Below are 14,039 nucleotides of genomic sequence, written 5' to 3' on the forward strand. Positions count from 1 at the left end.
TATGGAGGCCGGGCTGCAGGCCCGGTCTGTGCCCCTCAGAGAGGCCTTGACGTGAGCACAGTCCAGCAGGGCGTCCAAAGGAGGCAGTCGAGGAGAAAGGCCAGCACTCGCCTGACAGTCCCAGTGTGTCTCCTCAGCCAAATCCACGACCGACCGACCGCAGGGATGGCACAGGGCAGGCCAGGCACGGGGACAGCAAGTGGCAGGGCAGGCGGGTGTAGGGCTGGGGCTGCTGGAGGCCAGTTCAGACTTGCCACTCTGTGGGCTGTGCCCGTGTGCTGGGCCCTGCAGGGAGAATGACTCCCAGAACCAGAACCTCAACCCTTGTGTGGTCAGCAGCCTCCCACCCACCCTCCCCTGAGCCTGACCCACTGCCCCAGCCCCACCCCCTCCAGAGAAGGGAAATCCTGAGGGGAGGATGGGTGTCAGTACCCCGCGCTCCTGTAGCTGCCCGCTGAGGCCCTGGCAGAGCAGGACAGGGCCAGTTTATTGTACTCCTTCCTGGACCTTCCCCGGGGCCTGTCTGAGCCAGTGCAGTGGGCAGGCCCAGGCCTCTGCCTACAAGCACCTGAGCCCCCCCTTCCAACTGCACTTCAAAGGCAGGAAGGAAAATTCTGCAGGAAGTGCATGGGCGGGGGTGAAGCCACACTGGTGCAGATGGGAGACTTCCTCCTCGCTAACATGCTTGCCTGAAGGCTGGTGGCTGCAGTCCACTCGGGCCTCAGAAGAAAGGCCAGGCAACTTGCTTCCCAAAGGCCAGGCCACAAGAGCAGCTCTGCTCCTCACGCAGGCTCTCAGTGAGCCCGGACCCTCGATGGCCACCGTCAGCATGGCAGCGGGTCTGTACGTGAGAGCTCGCAGTGACTGGAGAGTCCAGGGCAAGCGTCGTGCCAGCCCCGTGGGCCACCTCCTGCCCGCTGGCCTGGCCTCCCTGCTCAGCAGCAGGCCCGTTCAGGAATCAAGAGGTGCCTGGCATCACTGCTACCACTCCGGAGCAGAGGGCTGCAGGCTGTTTGCCTGCCCCGCCGTGCTGGCCCTCGGGCAGCTCTGGGCTCTGAACTCTGCTATGGTCGCTGCCAGCCGTGCTGCTCACGAGCTTCCCAGCGCATGGACGGACCTCCCGTATGAGGACACCCCTGGTAGAAGCTGCTGAGACAGGGGGCGCACTTCACATTGATAGGATTTTTTGATCTGTGTCTTTGATGCCTGGTACCTGATCCAATCAATACCTCATGATCACACAGGCTGGTGTGCTTTTCCCATGTCGGCTTTGTTGCTTCTCAGCTAGATGGCTGCTTGTTTATCTTCAAGCCTTTAAGTCCCCAGATGCTGTATCTTTTAACAGCCGGGCACCATCAGCTTTCTTCACCACATTTGCTTATGCACCCGCTTTGTCTTCAGCGATCATGTCAGGAAAGTGAACATCACAGAATGCCAGATTATTAGAACAAAGTGTTCTTGTGTTGAGGGAGTACTTGAGTCAAGGCCCAATGTCCATCTACTACCTTAATTCATAACATATAGATATAAGTACACTGATCTATTTCTCTCATTATATATGAATATATTTACATATGTACATGCCTGTATTTAGACCTCTATAAATGTCCTTTGCCTCCTGGTTCTTTCCTCTATTTCCTTTTACTTTCCTCTTGTCCCACTATCATGTACGGCCTTCACTCAGGTTTAGTAATTCCTCACTGTCACATTGCCCTTGATTAAGCCCTACTACGCATCCTACACCCTTCTCTCCACTGATTTTAGTGCATTTGTTGTTCCCTTGTCCCTGGGTTGATTCCCCCTCCCTTCCTTCGTCCCACCTCCCCTTCTCCCTTATCCTCCCAAACCATTGGTCCTATTGTTTTTGTCTCTGGATTGTTTATCCCACCTATCTTATCTAGGTAGACATGCAGAGACATTAATAAGCACAAAACCCAGGCAAAGACAAACAAAACAAAAAGGAAGACAAAACAACAATAATAACAAACAAAACAACAACAAAAAGAAAGCCAAGGGAAAAAGGGGAAAGCCTATAAATAGTTCCAGGCCTGGTTTTTACCTTTAGGAGTGCTTTCTAATTGAGTCTGATGGGGTGCTACGCTCCTCCCCAAAATCTATTTTTGGCATTCCCTGGGGATTCCATTGGTGTGCTCCCCTTGCTGCTCCGTTGCACACCCTTAGTGTTTCGCCCCAAGTGTAATGGGATCAGATCGGGCACAATTCCCGCACTGTGTCTCCAGTGTTGTCCCCTGTAGCGCTATGGGTCAGTAAGGGACAGCATATCTCATGGTGGTAGCCCCATGTGTCCCCATTTCCTCTGTGCCTTGTTCAAACTCCCCCTCAGGAGTCACAGGCAGATTCTCCCACTCAACCTTCCAGGGACTTGATGGCATTCTGTACCTGACTCACACTGAGGTCTAAACATGCCTAGAACTGGTGTCCATGCGTAGTCTGGGGGCTTGTACCCCCTCCCCATTGAGGAGGAGTTGCTGGTGAGGCCCTTCCCCCGCAGAGCAGTCTTGGCCACAGTCAGTGTCTTCAAAGGTCTGAATCATCTCTGTACTCTTGGTCCCACTGCCCCCTGGCTGGGAGCCAGCACGCTCAGGATGGCTTTAAGGGGCCCTGTTGCCCATAGAACAAGCCAGCCCTTCCATTCATCTCCAGAGGGGCCTGGGAATTCTTGGGTTGGCTTTCTCTTATAAAATTTAGAATTCGGCTATCACCAAGCTGCACACATACCTCTGCTGCACTTTCACTGAGAATGCATTGACGCTACAGATCTGCCATCCGTCCGTCCGTGTGTCCTACTGCAGTTGCCTGGTGTGTTGTTGGGATTTCAAGCACAACCAGGTCAGCGGCGCTTGCAGACCAAGAACAGACGGAACGAGCCGCCCTGCGGAGGGACTGGCACCTGAAAGCCTCAGGACTCGCACGGGACGTCCGTCGTCAGAGGATGAGCCCCGCAGGCGGGAAGGCGCTCAGACTATGACCGGGCAGAGCTGCCGCCTGCTAGTGGAGTTGACCGGGTGGAGTTACCGCTTTCAGGAGCCTCGTTTGCTGATGAGGCCTGAGTCAAAGTGAAAAGGAGCAGCTGCCAGCGTCCGTTCACACTTGGAACGTGGGATGTACAAAATGCAAAGGAAAATTTGGAACTGCCCAAAATGAAATGGAATGCACAGAGATGGCTAGCCTGCACACAAACGAGCTGAAATGGGGTGTATTGACCATTTTGAGCCCATCGTACGGTTTTCTTTGTGGGAAAGAGGAATGGTGTTGCATTCGCCATCAAAAGAAATATTTCAATGCTGTCTGTGATACAACAATGCCTATACCCCTACAGGGAAGTCTAATCATACAGCCGTTACTCAAATGATACTCCAACCACGAAAGCCAGTGGTGAAGAAACGGAGTCGTCTGCTTGAAATGGTCAGCTCTGCCACTGGGACGCACTGCCCATGGCGTGGGGGATGGGGCGGGAAGAGAAAGGGGACTTTAAGTGTTGGTGATGGACACAAAGCTGGAGGTCACATGGCAGAAATCGGCAAGACCAACGGCTGCTTGAGGAAGACCAAGGACGCAGCCTTCAGTGTGGATTCCGCCTCAGTGTCAAAAGACCCAACCCCCACCACTGGACAGTGGGCAAAATCCGGTGAACGGAGAAAAGGTTGAAGGTGTTCAGGATTTTGTCTTGCGGGACCCACAGTTAATGGTCATGGAAGCAGCAGTCAGGCGATCAAAAGACAGGGGCAGGCGGGGTTTCGTTCTGATTTAAGTGCCAGCCCCCAGGCTGCACTCAGCCCCCATTCAATTCCAGGCAGAGAGGCCAGCCCAGAAGACCACTGCTTTGGGGGGTCCTAAAGGGCAAAGCGTAATAGATCTTGTCAAAGAACACGGGGCAGTCTTGGTAGCTTATCCCGAAGAGGTTGCACTGAGGAATAATTTTCCACCATGAAAATGCAAACAAAATAGAGGGGTCCCACATAGTTTCAAATCAGGAAAGGTGTGTGTCAGGGTTTGTGTTCTTCTGGGTAGACTAGAGAAACAAATCCAGGGAGACTCATATCTGTAAGAGAGAGCTTCATATCAAAGAGCAATTGTACATTAAGAAAACATCCCAGCCCAGTCCAGATCAAGTCCATAAGTCTGATATTACCCCATAGTCGATACTAGTCCATAAATTTCTCTTCAGACTCAAGCAACACATGCAATGATGCCAAATGCAGGAAGATCACAGGCCAGTGGACGGAAAGTCTTGTGGATCCAGTGGTGGTGGAAGCATAGCTCCCTGTGGCTTGTCAGCAGGAAGACAAAGCAGAGAGAGAGTGTGTGTTCCACCTCCAGAGAGGAAGACAAGAGTTCCCAGCATCCTCAGGAGAGGCCATGCCCACACAGAGACACTATAGGCTATGACCTGATTAATAGGCTAAACTCCACCCCTCCGCTCAAGTAGGCAGGAGATTGATTATGTAACTGCCACAAGGTAGTATCTGTTCCTCATATTTATTCAACCTATATGCTAAGCAAATGATCAGAGAAGCTGGGCTATAAGAAGAAGAATGTGCATCAGGGCTGGAGGAAGACTGGTGGCAGCCTGTGACAGACAGCGCTTGCTTGTTGGGCATGCAGAGTCCTTGGAGCACGTAGTGAAGAAGACCACGTGATGCAGGCTCCCACGTGGGCTGCAGCTCAGCGTAAAGAAAAGAACGCCCCACGACCCCATCCTGCCTCCCACTGTGGGCTAGACGGGAGCACGTGCCATCCAGGAACAGGAATGGGAGGAACGATCCCAGAAGGCGGGGGTGGGGGGTGGGGGTGGGACCAATCGCAGTGATGGACACATAACCACACACCTCCCCCTCCAGGGGGACGAACAGCAGAAACCGTGGGGGAAAGGGAGACAGCGGTTGGTGTGAGATATGAAAAAGATAACACTTTATCAAGGAGTCACGAGGGCAGGGGAGTGGGAAGGAACTGATGCCAAGGGCTCAAGAGAAAGTAAGTGTCTGAAAAATGATGATGGCGACGTATGTGCAAATATGCTCGATACAATTGATGTATGGATTGTCACAAGAGCTGTAAGAGCAGTCAACACCGTCATGACCCAAACCCAAGCCGTACTCACCGCCATCGAACGGAGACTGACTCACAGCGACCCTGCAGGACAGGGCAAAAGTGTCCTGCAGGCTTCCCAGGCTGTCAACTTTACAGGAGTAGAAAGTCCCAACTTTTTTCCCAGGGAGCGTCTTCTGGTTTTGAACCGCTGACCTGGCAGTCAGCAGCCCAGGGTGTAACCACTAAGCTACCTAGGCTTCCCAGCAGCAGGATAAACAGAGAAAATGCTGGCATTGGCACAAAAGCAGCCGTCAAAAAGTCAAATGAGGTTATTGCACTGTCCAAGCCTGCCAGACGGGCCCTCCTCAAAGTATCAAAGCACAAACACGTCCGTCTTCAGATTGAAGCACTCCCGACCCACGCCCGGCGTTTTCCGTCGCTTCCTATACCTGTGAGAGCTGGACCATGAAGACGGGTAACAGAGGAACCGTGCGTTTGAAGTAGAGTTGACAGAGGTGACTGATTGTATCATGGATGTCCAGAAGCATGGACAAAGATGGCTTGGAAGAAGTCCAGCATCAGGATGGTCCTGAGAAGCAAGACACTTTCAGACAGGTGTCCACCTATTCTGGACATCTTAGCAGGAGGGACGAGTCCCTGGAGAAAGGCATCACGCTTGGTAAACTGGAAACCCCAAACCAAACTGCCTGGCATCGCGTCAATGCTGACTCATAGGGACCCCTGTGGGGTCCCCAGACTGTGACTGTGGGGGGAGGAGAAAGCCCACTCTTCCGCCAGAGGAGCTGCTGGCCTTTTCGAACTGCCCACCCCATGGATCGCAGCCCAACTGGCAGGGCGACACAGCAAAAATGAGGAAGGCTCTCGGCCGGATGGATTGATGCAGTGGCTGCAACAATGGGCTCGCGTGTAGGGGGAGTGGCGAGGTTGGCCCGGGACCAGACAGTGTTTCCTTCCTTCCGTTGCGTGGGGTCGCTGTGGGTTGGAACCAGCTCAATGGCACCTGTCGCTTACTGTCCTCAATTCATGATGCAGAACAGGATGGCGAGTGATTTGGACGTGTGTAAACACCATAGGTAAACTTACGAGAGCCCCTGCTGCTGCTAGAGCTGCTGGTGGGGGTTGGAGGAATGAGTGCTGGCCGTCGTGGTGGTGGTTAGACAGGCAGGGATGCCAGTGGAGGGAGACAAAGAGATTGGGGGGAAGGAATCCCACCCAGCCACACCTATCAACTGGCCTGTCTGAGCAGCAGGAGCAGCCCAGCCCCTGTCGCCTGCAGACAAACCAGAAATCCCACGCCCAGAGGGAGCCCCCTTCCCTGCCTTTCCTGCCTGTGTCCCAGTGAGATGGGCCCATACTGCAAGAATGGGGGGGGGGGGGTAGTCTCTAAAATGATTAGGGGAAAACGAAGGATCAGTCAGAACCCTATGTACAAATTTCACAGTGACCCTTCTCATTCCCAAATCTTCCATTAAAATTCACTGAACCAAAGGAGAGCTACTTTCCTTTTAAAACACAAAACAAAGCTTATGGGGCTACAGGCCAGTGTCCATTGCCCAATCAGACGTTTTGATGTAGGCCTGCACTGTGGTTGCCATGACCTTTAATTCTGGAGATGTTTTAAATCCCACCAGGTGTTAGTTACCATGGGTAGGGTCAGTGTCCGCTTACATTCATTCTGGGCCCCACTTCCCTTTTGCATCTTGAACTCTGCGTTTTCCTTCATCTCAAAGTTGGTTCTACCGAACTTCTTGCAGGATCAGCCTGCAGTTTATTCCCGATTTATGACTGTTCTTCACAAGCTCTGTTCTTGCCTTAAGTACTAACATACGAGGGGTACCCAAAAACATGGAATAAAATTCCGCTGGGTGGAGCTTTCGTAGTATGCATTTTTCCCACAAGGCAAGCATCTGAGTTAGTGCATCCAGTGGCATCTCCTGGGAAGGTTCTCTCTGGTCACAGTGATTTTTTTTTGTAAAAGCAGTTTCAGTCAAACCTCGATTTTTGTGATGGCTGATTTAAGAGAACAGCGTGCAGCTATGAGATTTTGTTTCCTGCTCAGGAAAAATGCCACAGAAACTGTTGTGATGTTGCATGCAGCTTATAAGGACAGCGTGATGGGAAAAACTCAAGTGTATGAGTGATTTCCTTGTTTCAAAAGAGATGCAATGCCAATTGATGACAAACCTCGTTCTGGACATCCATCAACTTCTCGAATGGACAAAAATGTCAACAAAACTTGTGCTTGAAGACTGACTATGAACCTTTGAAGCGATGGGGAAGTTATCTGGACTATCTTGGAACTCGTTCAGTGAGTTTTAATAGAAGATTTGGGAATGAGAAGTGTCGCTGTGAAATTTGTACACAGGGTTCTGACTGACCAGGAAAAAGAGCATTGAGTAGAAACATGCTTTGTTTGAAAGAACATTTCTGAAGTGACTCAGACGTTTTTTCCAAGGACAATTACTGGTGACGAGACATGGTGCTGTTCTCATGACCCCAAAAGCAAACATCAGTCAAGCCAGTAGAAGACGCCATCATCACATCGCCCCCCAAAACGTGTCAAGTGAAATCAAAGATAGACGATGCGCATTTGCTGTTGCTGTTGTTGTTTAATGTGAGGGGGATAGTGCATTTGGAGTTCATTCCACCAGGTCAAACTGTTCATCTACCCTGTTTCCCCAAAAATAAGACAGTGTCTTATATTAATTTTTGCTCTCAAAGATGCGCTAGGTCTTATTTTCAGGGGATATCTTATTTTTCCATGAAGAAGGATACGGTACCCATTTATTGTTCATTGTTTTATTAAAAGAGACCTCGCACTTCCTGTCTGCTCCGGCTGCGCTGCGGCCAACAGTGAGCTGCAAGGTGGCGCCCGTCACTATGGTCCAGAGTTCAGAGTTACGGTAGCTTCAGGGGGCCTTATTTTGGGGGAGGTCTTATTTTCGGGGATGCCTTATATTTCAGCGAGAGGCAAAATTGTAAGTAGGTCTTATTTTGGGGAGGGGGTCTTACTTTCGAAGAAACATGGTATTTAGAGGTTCCAAAAAGATTGCGTAACAGTGTGCGACAAAAAAGGCCTGATTTGTAGCAGACAGGGAAATGGTTTTGCCACCAAGACAACGCACCTGTTCATGCAGCCATCTCAGTGCACCATTTTTGGCAAAAAGAAGCATGCCTCTCTTGCCTCACGCACCTGACTCGCCTGACCTCACACCATGCAACTTCTTTTTGTCTCCACGAATGAAGAGAAACGTGGAAGGGCAGCAATGTGACGATGGAGAAGAGGTGCAGAAAAACAACGAGGGAGGTGCTGTCAGCCATCCAGACAGGGGGGCTTGAAAAATGTTTCTAAGAACGGAATCGCAGATTTGACAAATGTATTAAGTGTAATGGAGATAAGGTTGTTTTATTTAAAATAAATAAATACATAACTTTGGGAAAAAATCCAGTTTGGGGGAATGCCCCCTAGTATAATTCTTCAGGGTATAAGACTAGTTACACCGGTATTTTCTTTGGGTACATTGAGCATACAGCTCCACTGTCTTATTTTTTCCACTTTTTTTTTTTTAACTTTTTATTCTGAACTGGGTGGAGGTGTATGGAGCAAATCCGTTTTCCATCAGCAAGTCACACACTTTTTGTTTCTTGTTAGTACTTGCAATCCCCACTTCCTCCCTGAGGCTCCTGTTTTCCTGCCTCCCTTTTCCCTAGTCCTTCCTGCCCTCTGAACTCATCCTTGGCCAGGTGCAGCCCTTTGGATCTCAAATGGTTGATGATTCGTCTAAGGAGCTATCTCACAGCAGGAAGCCTGGTCTTTTTATGCTTTTGAGTTTGTTCCACCCACTACACCCAAGACCTTGTGAAGGGATAGCCCCTGAAGTGCAGGCCAGCTCCACTGTTTCCTAGCGCCCATGCCGCCTGTGAGACCCTGGCTGTCCATTTGTCACGCCCTTAAAGGGAAGCAATCTGTCTTCTCCTTGTAAGACAGTCTTCTTGCCATTGATTTTCTAGTATTTTTCTTTTCTGGTTTTTCCTGGGTTTTTTTTTTTTTTTTGGTTTGTTCTTCCTGTCTGTCATTTTATTTTTTTATTTTTAAACATTTTATTAGGGGCTCATACAACTGTTATCGCAATCCATACACACATCAATTGTGTAAAACGCATTTGTGCATCATTCTCAAAACATTTGCTCTCCACTTAAACCCCCGACATTAGGTCCTCATTTTTCCCCTCCCTCCCTGCTCCCCCCTCCCTCATGAGCCCTTGATAGTTTATAAATTGGTATTTAATTTTCTAGTATTTTTTGCTGCGGATTTTTTTTTACCTGCTGAAACAGGACAGCTTGTCTTTTGCTTCTTCGAGCATAGTGAATGTTGTTATTTTATCATGTATCTGACCGTTCCAGTATCTGACGTTTCTCCTGTTTTTCCTGATTCATATTGATGTGGCCATATGTGTCTGGCTGTTTGACTATGTCTTGAATTTTGTGTTTGACGTGGTATGTGCAGGAATAACTGAGGGCTAAGATGGTGTGATCTTCCTCCAGAGAGAGCTCTCTCCTTTGCTTCTGACCGGAACCCAGTCATGCTACCCGTCTGACCGTCTCCGGACTTCTGCTTGAGGGTCCCTAGATGCTCAGGGGGAATGAAGTCTGCAGAAAGCTGTCTGCTTCGGGCCCCTTCTATCTGTGAAGGGGAGCCCTCGGGGCCCAGCTTCACGGCGGTATTTATGGGGATCTCTACTTTGAGCTGGCTCTGAGCTGTCAAATGTGTCCCTCTCAAAGCGTCCTGGAATGCAGGTCTGATTCCGACTCAGAATGCACGAGGTGGGGAGCCACACAGAGGCCTGGGCTCTCCTCACTGTCCCGTTACCAGGTTGGGGTTGCTGCGATCCCACTTGTGGGCCTGCACCCTGGTGACCCTCAGAGGACATGTATTGATCTGCCTTGCGACCCTTCCTCTCCCAGGGGAGGTCCACAGTCTGATCCTACTCTGCCCCAGTGCTAATCATAAGCCTGTAGACCAGCAGTTCTCGACCTTCCTCATGCCGCCACCCTTTCATACGGTTCCTCTGTTGTGGGGACCCCCAACCATAACATTATTTTCATTGCTACTTCATCACTGTCATTTTTCTACTGTTATGAATCAGGCGAACCCTGTGAAAGGGTCGTTCAACCCCCAAAGGGGTCACAGCCACAAGTTGAGAACTGCTGCTGTAGAGGCTGGCTTTATGGTCCACCATCCATCCCTTCTCTTGTTTCTGCCCAGTGCCCCGTGAGGTCAGAGGTAATGTCAGCCCCTCCTTCCCGGTGGGAGAACCGGAGTGCGGAGAGATCCGAGGACAGCTGCTGACCCAGTGGTGGGCGGCGTTGATTTCAGCCAGGTGTACCTGACTCGAGGGGTGCTGCTCATCCTTGCTCAGATGACACCTGGGCTCCTCCGCCCCTGCCCCCTCCTCCCAGGCTGAGTTTGACCACAAGCCCTCCCACACAACACCAGCCCTCCAGTCTCCCCAGCAGTGTAAGCCCCTCTCATCCCATCCTCACAGCGGCCTCCCCTCCCCTCCCCCTCTAAGTGCTGGCTTAGCTGCTCTGCCATCCAGGACTAACTGAGGACCAGGGGCTCTGGGCAGGCTGGAGCCACTGCCTGCCCAAGGCCAGCAGCAAGGCAGGGAGGACACTCTGCAGGACACTGGGGTGCAGAAACAGGTCACAGCCCTGTGTCCCGAACACTCGGCCAGTCTAGGAGGGGGTGGCCCAAGGCCAAGCAACCATCTGTCAGGGGCCAGGTTGTCAGGCCATCCTGGGGATTCCTAAGCCAAGACTGGCCCCTCCACTTGCCCGCCGGCCCTCATCTCTGGCTTCCTGCCTGGCAGGTCAACAACAACGGCATCGTGTCCTTCCTGAAGGAGGTCTCCCAGTTCACCCCAGCAGCCTTCCCCATCGCCAACGACCGCTGTGTGGTGGCAGCCTTCTGGGCAGATGTGGACAACCGGCGTGCTGGTGACGTGTACTACCGGGAGGCCACCGACGAGGCCACACTGCGCAGAGCCACGGGAGACGTCAGGCGCTACTTCCCGGAGCTCCTGGGCTTCTCAGCCACCTGGGCTTTCATTGCCACCTGGGACCGGGTGACCTTCTTTGGAGGCAGCGCCTCTTCCCCTGTGAGTCCGCAGCGTTTGTCTTGAGGGTGGGCAGGAGGGTTGGGGGGGGCACTGGCTCCACACGTGGGCCCAGCCTCACGGAGGTGCTCAGGGACCCTCATCAACCCTCATCCAGGGGTGAGACCCAAGGTGGCAGAGCCATGTGGGGAGAGGAGGGAGTCTCAGAGGCTCCCCAGCTCTCCTGGAACCCCCAGGTCCCCAATAGCTCACTCAGCAGGGTGCAGCGGTAGGAGGGAGGTTTCCACCCAGAATGGGGTCTTGCCTGGTGCCACCAGAACAGTTACCAGCAGTGGGCAGCGTTGAAGAATGGGAAGTTTCTGCCCTGGGTCTGGGGGCCGGAAGGTCCAGTCCAGGCACCAGCCCTCCTTGTCGATAGCCACCAGCATTGCTCAGCTGTCCCTTGGCTGTGCTGTCCTCTTTGCCCACTGTGTGTCTGCGATGCCCACGGGGCAGTCTACATCCTGACCTTCAGGGTAGCTGCGTGTCAGAAAGGACTCAGTGGGGGGCTGGCTTGGTTTGCAGCGCTGCCACGTCACAGGCTGGGGTTCCCACCTGGCGCCTCAGACCCAAGTCCTTTCTATCCTGCTTGCCTCTGGGACTGGGAGCATTTCTTTTCAAGCCTCTCAGTTATTTTATTTTAATACCACATGCACAGAAAGCTGTGTTCAGTATAAATGTGAAGTATGACAAGCCAACCACATGAACCTCACATGTTCCGGATGCTCTGTGTTCCTTAGAGGTCAGACCCCTTCACACAGCCCCGATCTCTGCGTCCCCTACTGGTCATAGCCCTCCCATACCCTGGACCCTGACCCCTGTGGCCCTCATTGCCAGTCCATCTGTCCTCAGAGCATCCACACCTCAAAGTTTGCTCCCTGAACAAGCCAGCTGGCCTCCCCGCACTAACAGGTGTGCAGACAAGAACAGGGATCCAGACCCTCCATCAGTGCCCCTGAGCATGTCTCTCGCACTCTGCGATAGACAGTTCGCCCTGCCCACCAGAAGCCCTGCCCATCATTGTTTCCTTGGCACACACCTCCTAGAGGGGGCATGCAGCCAGCAGACGCCTCCCCATCACATGCTTACATCATACTCACACACACTGCCCTCCTCACACACATGACTCCAAACACACTAGACCCCACACCGGACTCTGCAGTGCTGGTTCCAGACCCACTGAAAGTGCTGATGTGATTTCATTTCCTTGACAATTACAAAGGCAACAAATGAAGCCCGTTTTGTTTCTGGTATTTATTACCCATCGCTGACATCTAGTGATGCTGGCTGTGTTCTTATGCCATCCTGACGGGTTGAAACCCCACTGTCCACCTTTCCTGATTTTAACCACACAGGAACCATATTCTGTTAGAAGGACTGCCTCTTGGTCTATGTGCAGGTCTCCGTGAGCACAGACGTGTTCTGGAATTTCCATTCTTCTTAAGATTATCCCTAGTTTGTCATGACCCACACAGTTAAACGCCCTTTGCATCATCCATAAGACACAAGTGAGCATCGTTCTGGTCTTTCCTGCTTTGAGCAAAAATCCATCTGACGTCAGCAGTGCTGTCCCTCTGTGTGAGTCCAGGTGGACTAGAGAAACAAATTCATAGACACTCATATGTATATAGGAAAGAGCTTTATATAAAGAGTAATTGGATATTAAGAAAATATCCCAGCCCAGTCCAGATCAAGTCCATAAGTCCAATATTAGCCCACATGTCCGATACCAATCTATAAATTCCTCTTCAGAGTCACGCAACACATGCAATGACACCGAATGCAGGATGATCACAGGCCATTGGATGGAAAGTCCTGTGGATCCAATGGCAGTGGGAGCATCTCAGTGCTGGCATGGGTCTCCACATGGTTCCTCCAGCGCCAGGGCTCTAGCATAGCTCCATGTGTCTTGTCTGCAGGAATGTCTCCCAGGGAATGAGTGTGTATCCCACCTCCAGCAAGTTATTTATCTCCTTAGCCCCTCCAAATGAGGTCATCAAGCCGAGACCTGATTGACAGGCTAAACTCCACCCCTTCATTCTTAAGTCTCAAGTTGACAACAGATTAGGTAACTCCCACACCCTCATTCCACAACCTCTTCTGAATCCAGCTTGAAATTCTGGTAGGTCCTCATTGATGTAGTTCTGCAAGACCTTCTTAAATTACCGTCAGCAAAGTGTGCTTGGATGCAGCACTAACTAATGATATGCTCTGTAAACTTCACATTCCATTGGGGCACCTTTTTTTCTCTGGAATCGCTCTCGTCTAGCCACTTGGTCAGGGAGCTGCCTTTCACACTTCTTGGCATAGTCACCGAGGAGCGCTTCCAGCCTTGCGTCTGTTCATGGAAACACCTCCACTCATATTTGTCCGTTCCTGGGGGCAGTTTTTCACCAGTGTTTTCAGCACAGTTTGAACTTCTTCCTTCAGCACCCGCGTGAGGCTAGGTGACAAGAGAAACAAATCCAGAGACACTCCTACGTGAGTAAGAGAGCTTTATATCAAGGAGTCATTACATATCAAGTCAACAGCCCAGTCCAACTCCAGTCCATGAGCCGGATACTAGTCCATCAGTCCCTCTTCAAACTCACGCAGACAAGTGCAGTGATGCAGAGTGCAGGGAAATCACAGGCTGGTGGGTGCAGAGTTTGTGGATCCAATGGCGGTGGCCGCATCACAGGGCGCTAGCAGGTCGCAGTGTGGCTCAGTCAACAGGAAGTTGAGGCAGGGAGAGAGAGGGGCCGGCTCCCAGAGAGCCATGTATCTCACTCGTACCTCCCAAGGAGGTCATCAAGCTGGGACCTGACT

The 14,039-nt window shown here is 51.6% G+C and overlaps 1 protein-coding gene across 1 annotated transcript in view; it reads left to right on the forward strand.

Moving 5' to 3' along the window:
• Positions 1–814: 814 nt before the first annotated feature.
• The window catches only part of SNED1 (sushi, nidogen and EGF like domains 1), a 47,448-nt gene continuing 34,223 nt past the window's right edge, over positions 815–14,039 (forward strand). Inside the window, exons 1-3 of the mRNA XM_045294537.1 lie at positions 815–945; positions 10,534–10,591; positions 10,947–11,234. Coding sequence (XP_045150472.1) covers positions 815–945; positions 10,534–10,591; positions 10,947–11,234 — 477 coding nt within the window. The remainder of the gene's footprint in view (positions 946–10,533; positions 10,592–10,946; positions 11,235–14,039) is intronic.

This window comes from Echinops telfairi, unplaced genomic scaffold (genome assembly GCF_000313985.2).
Source record: "Echinops telfairi isolate 266 unplaced genomic scaffold, ASM31398v2 ScPeMD7_3;HRSCAF=10, whole genome shotgun sequence".
NCBI classification, from domain to species: Eukaryota; Metazoa; Chordata; class Mammalia; order Afrosoricida; family Tenrecidae; genus Echinops; species Echinops telfairi.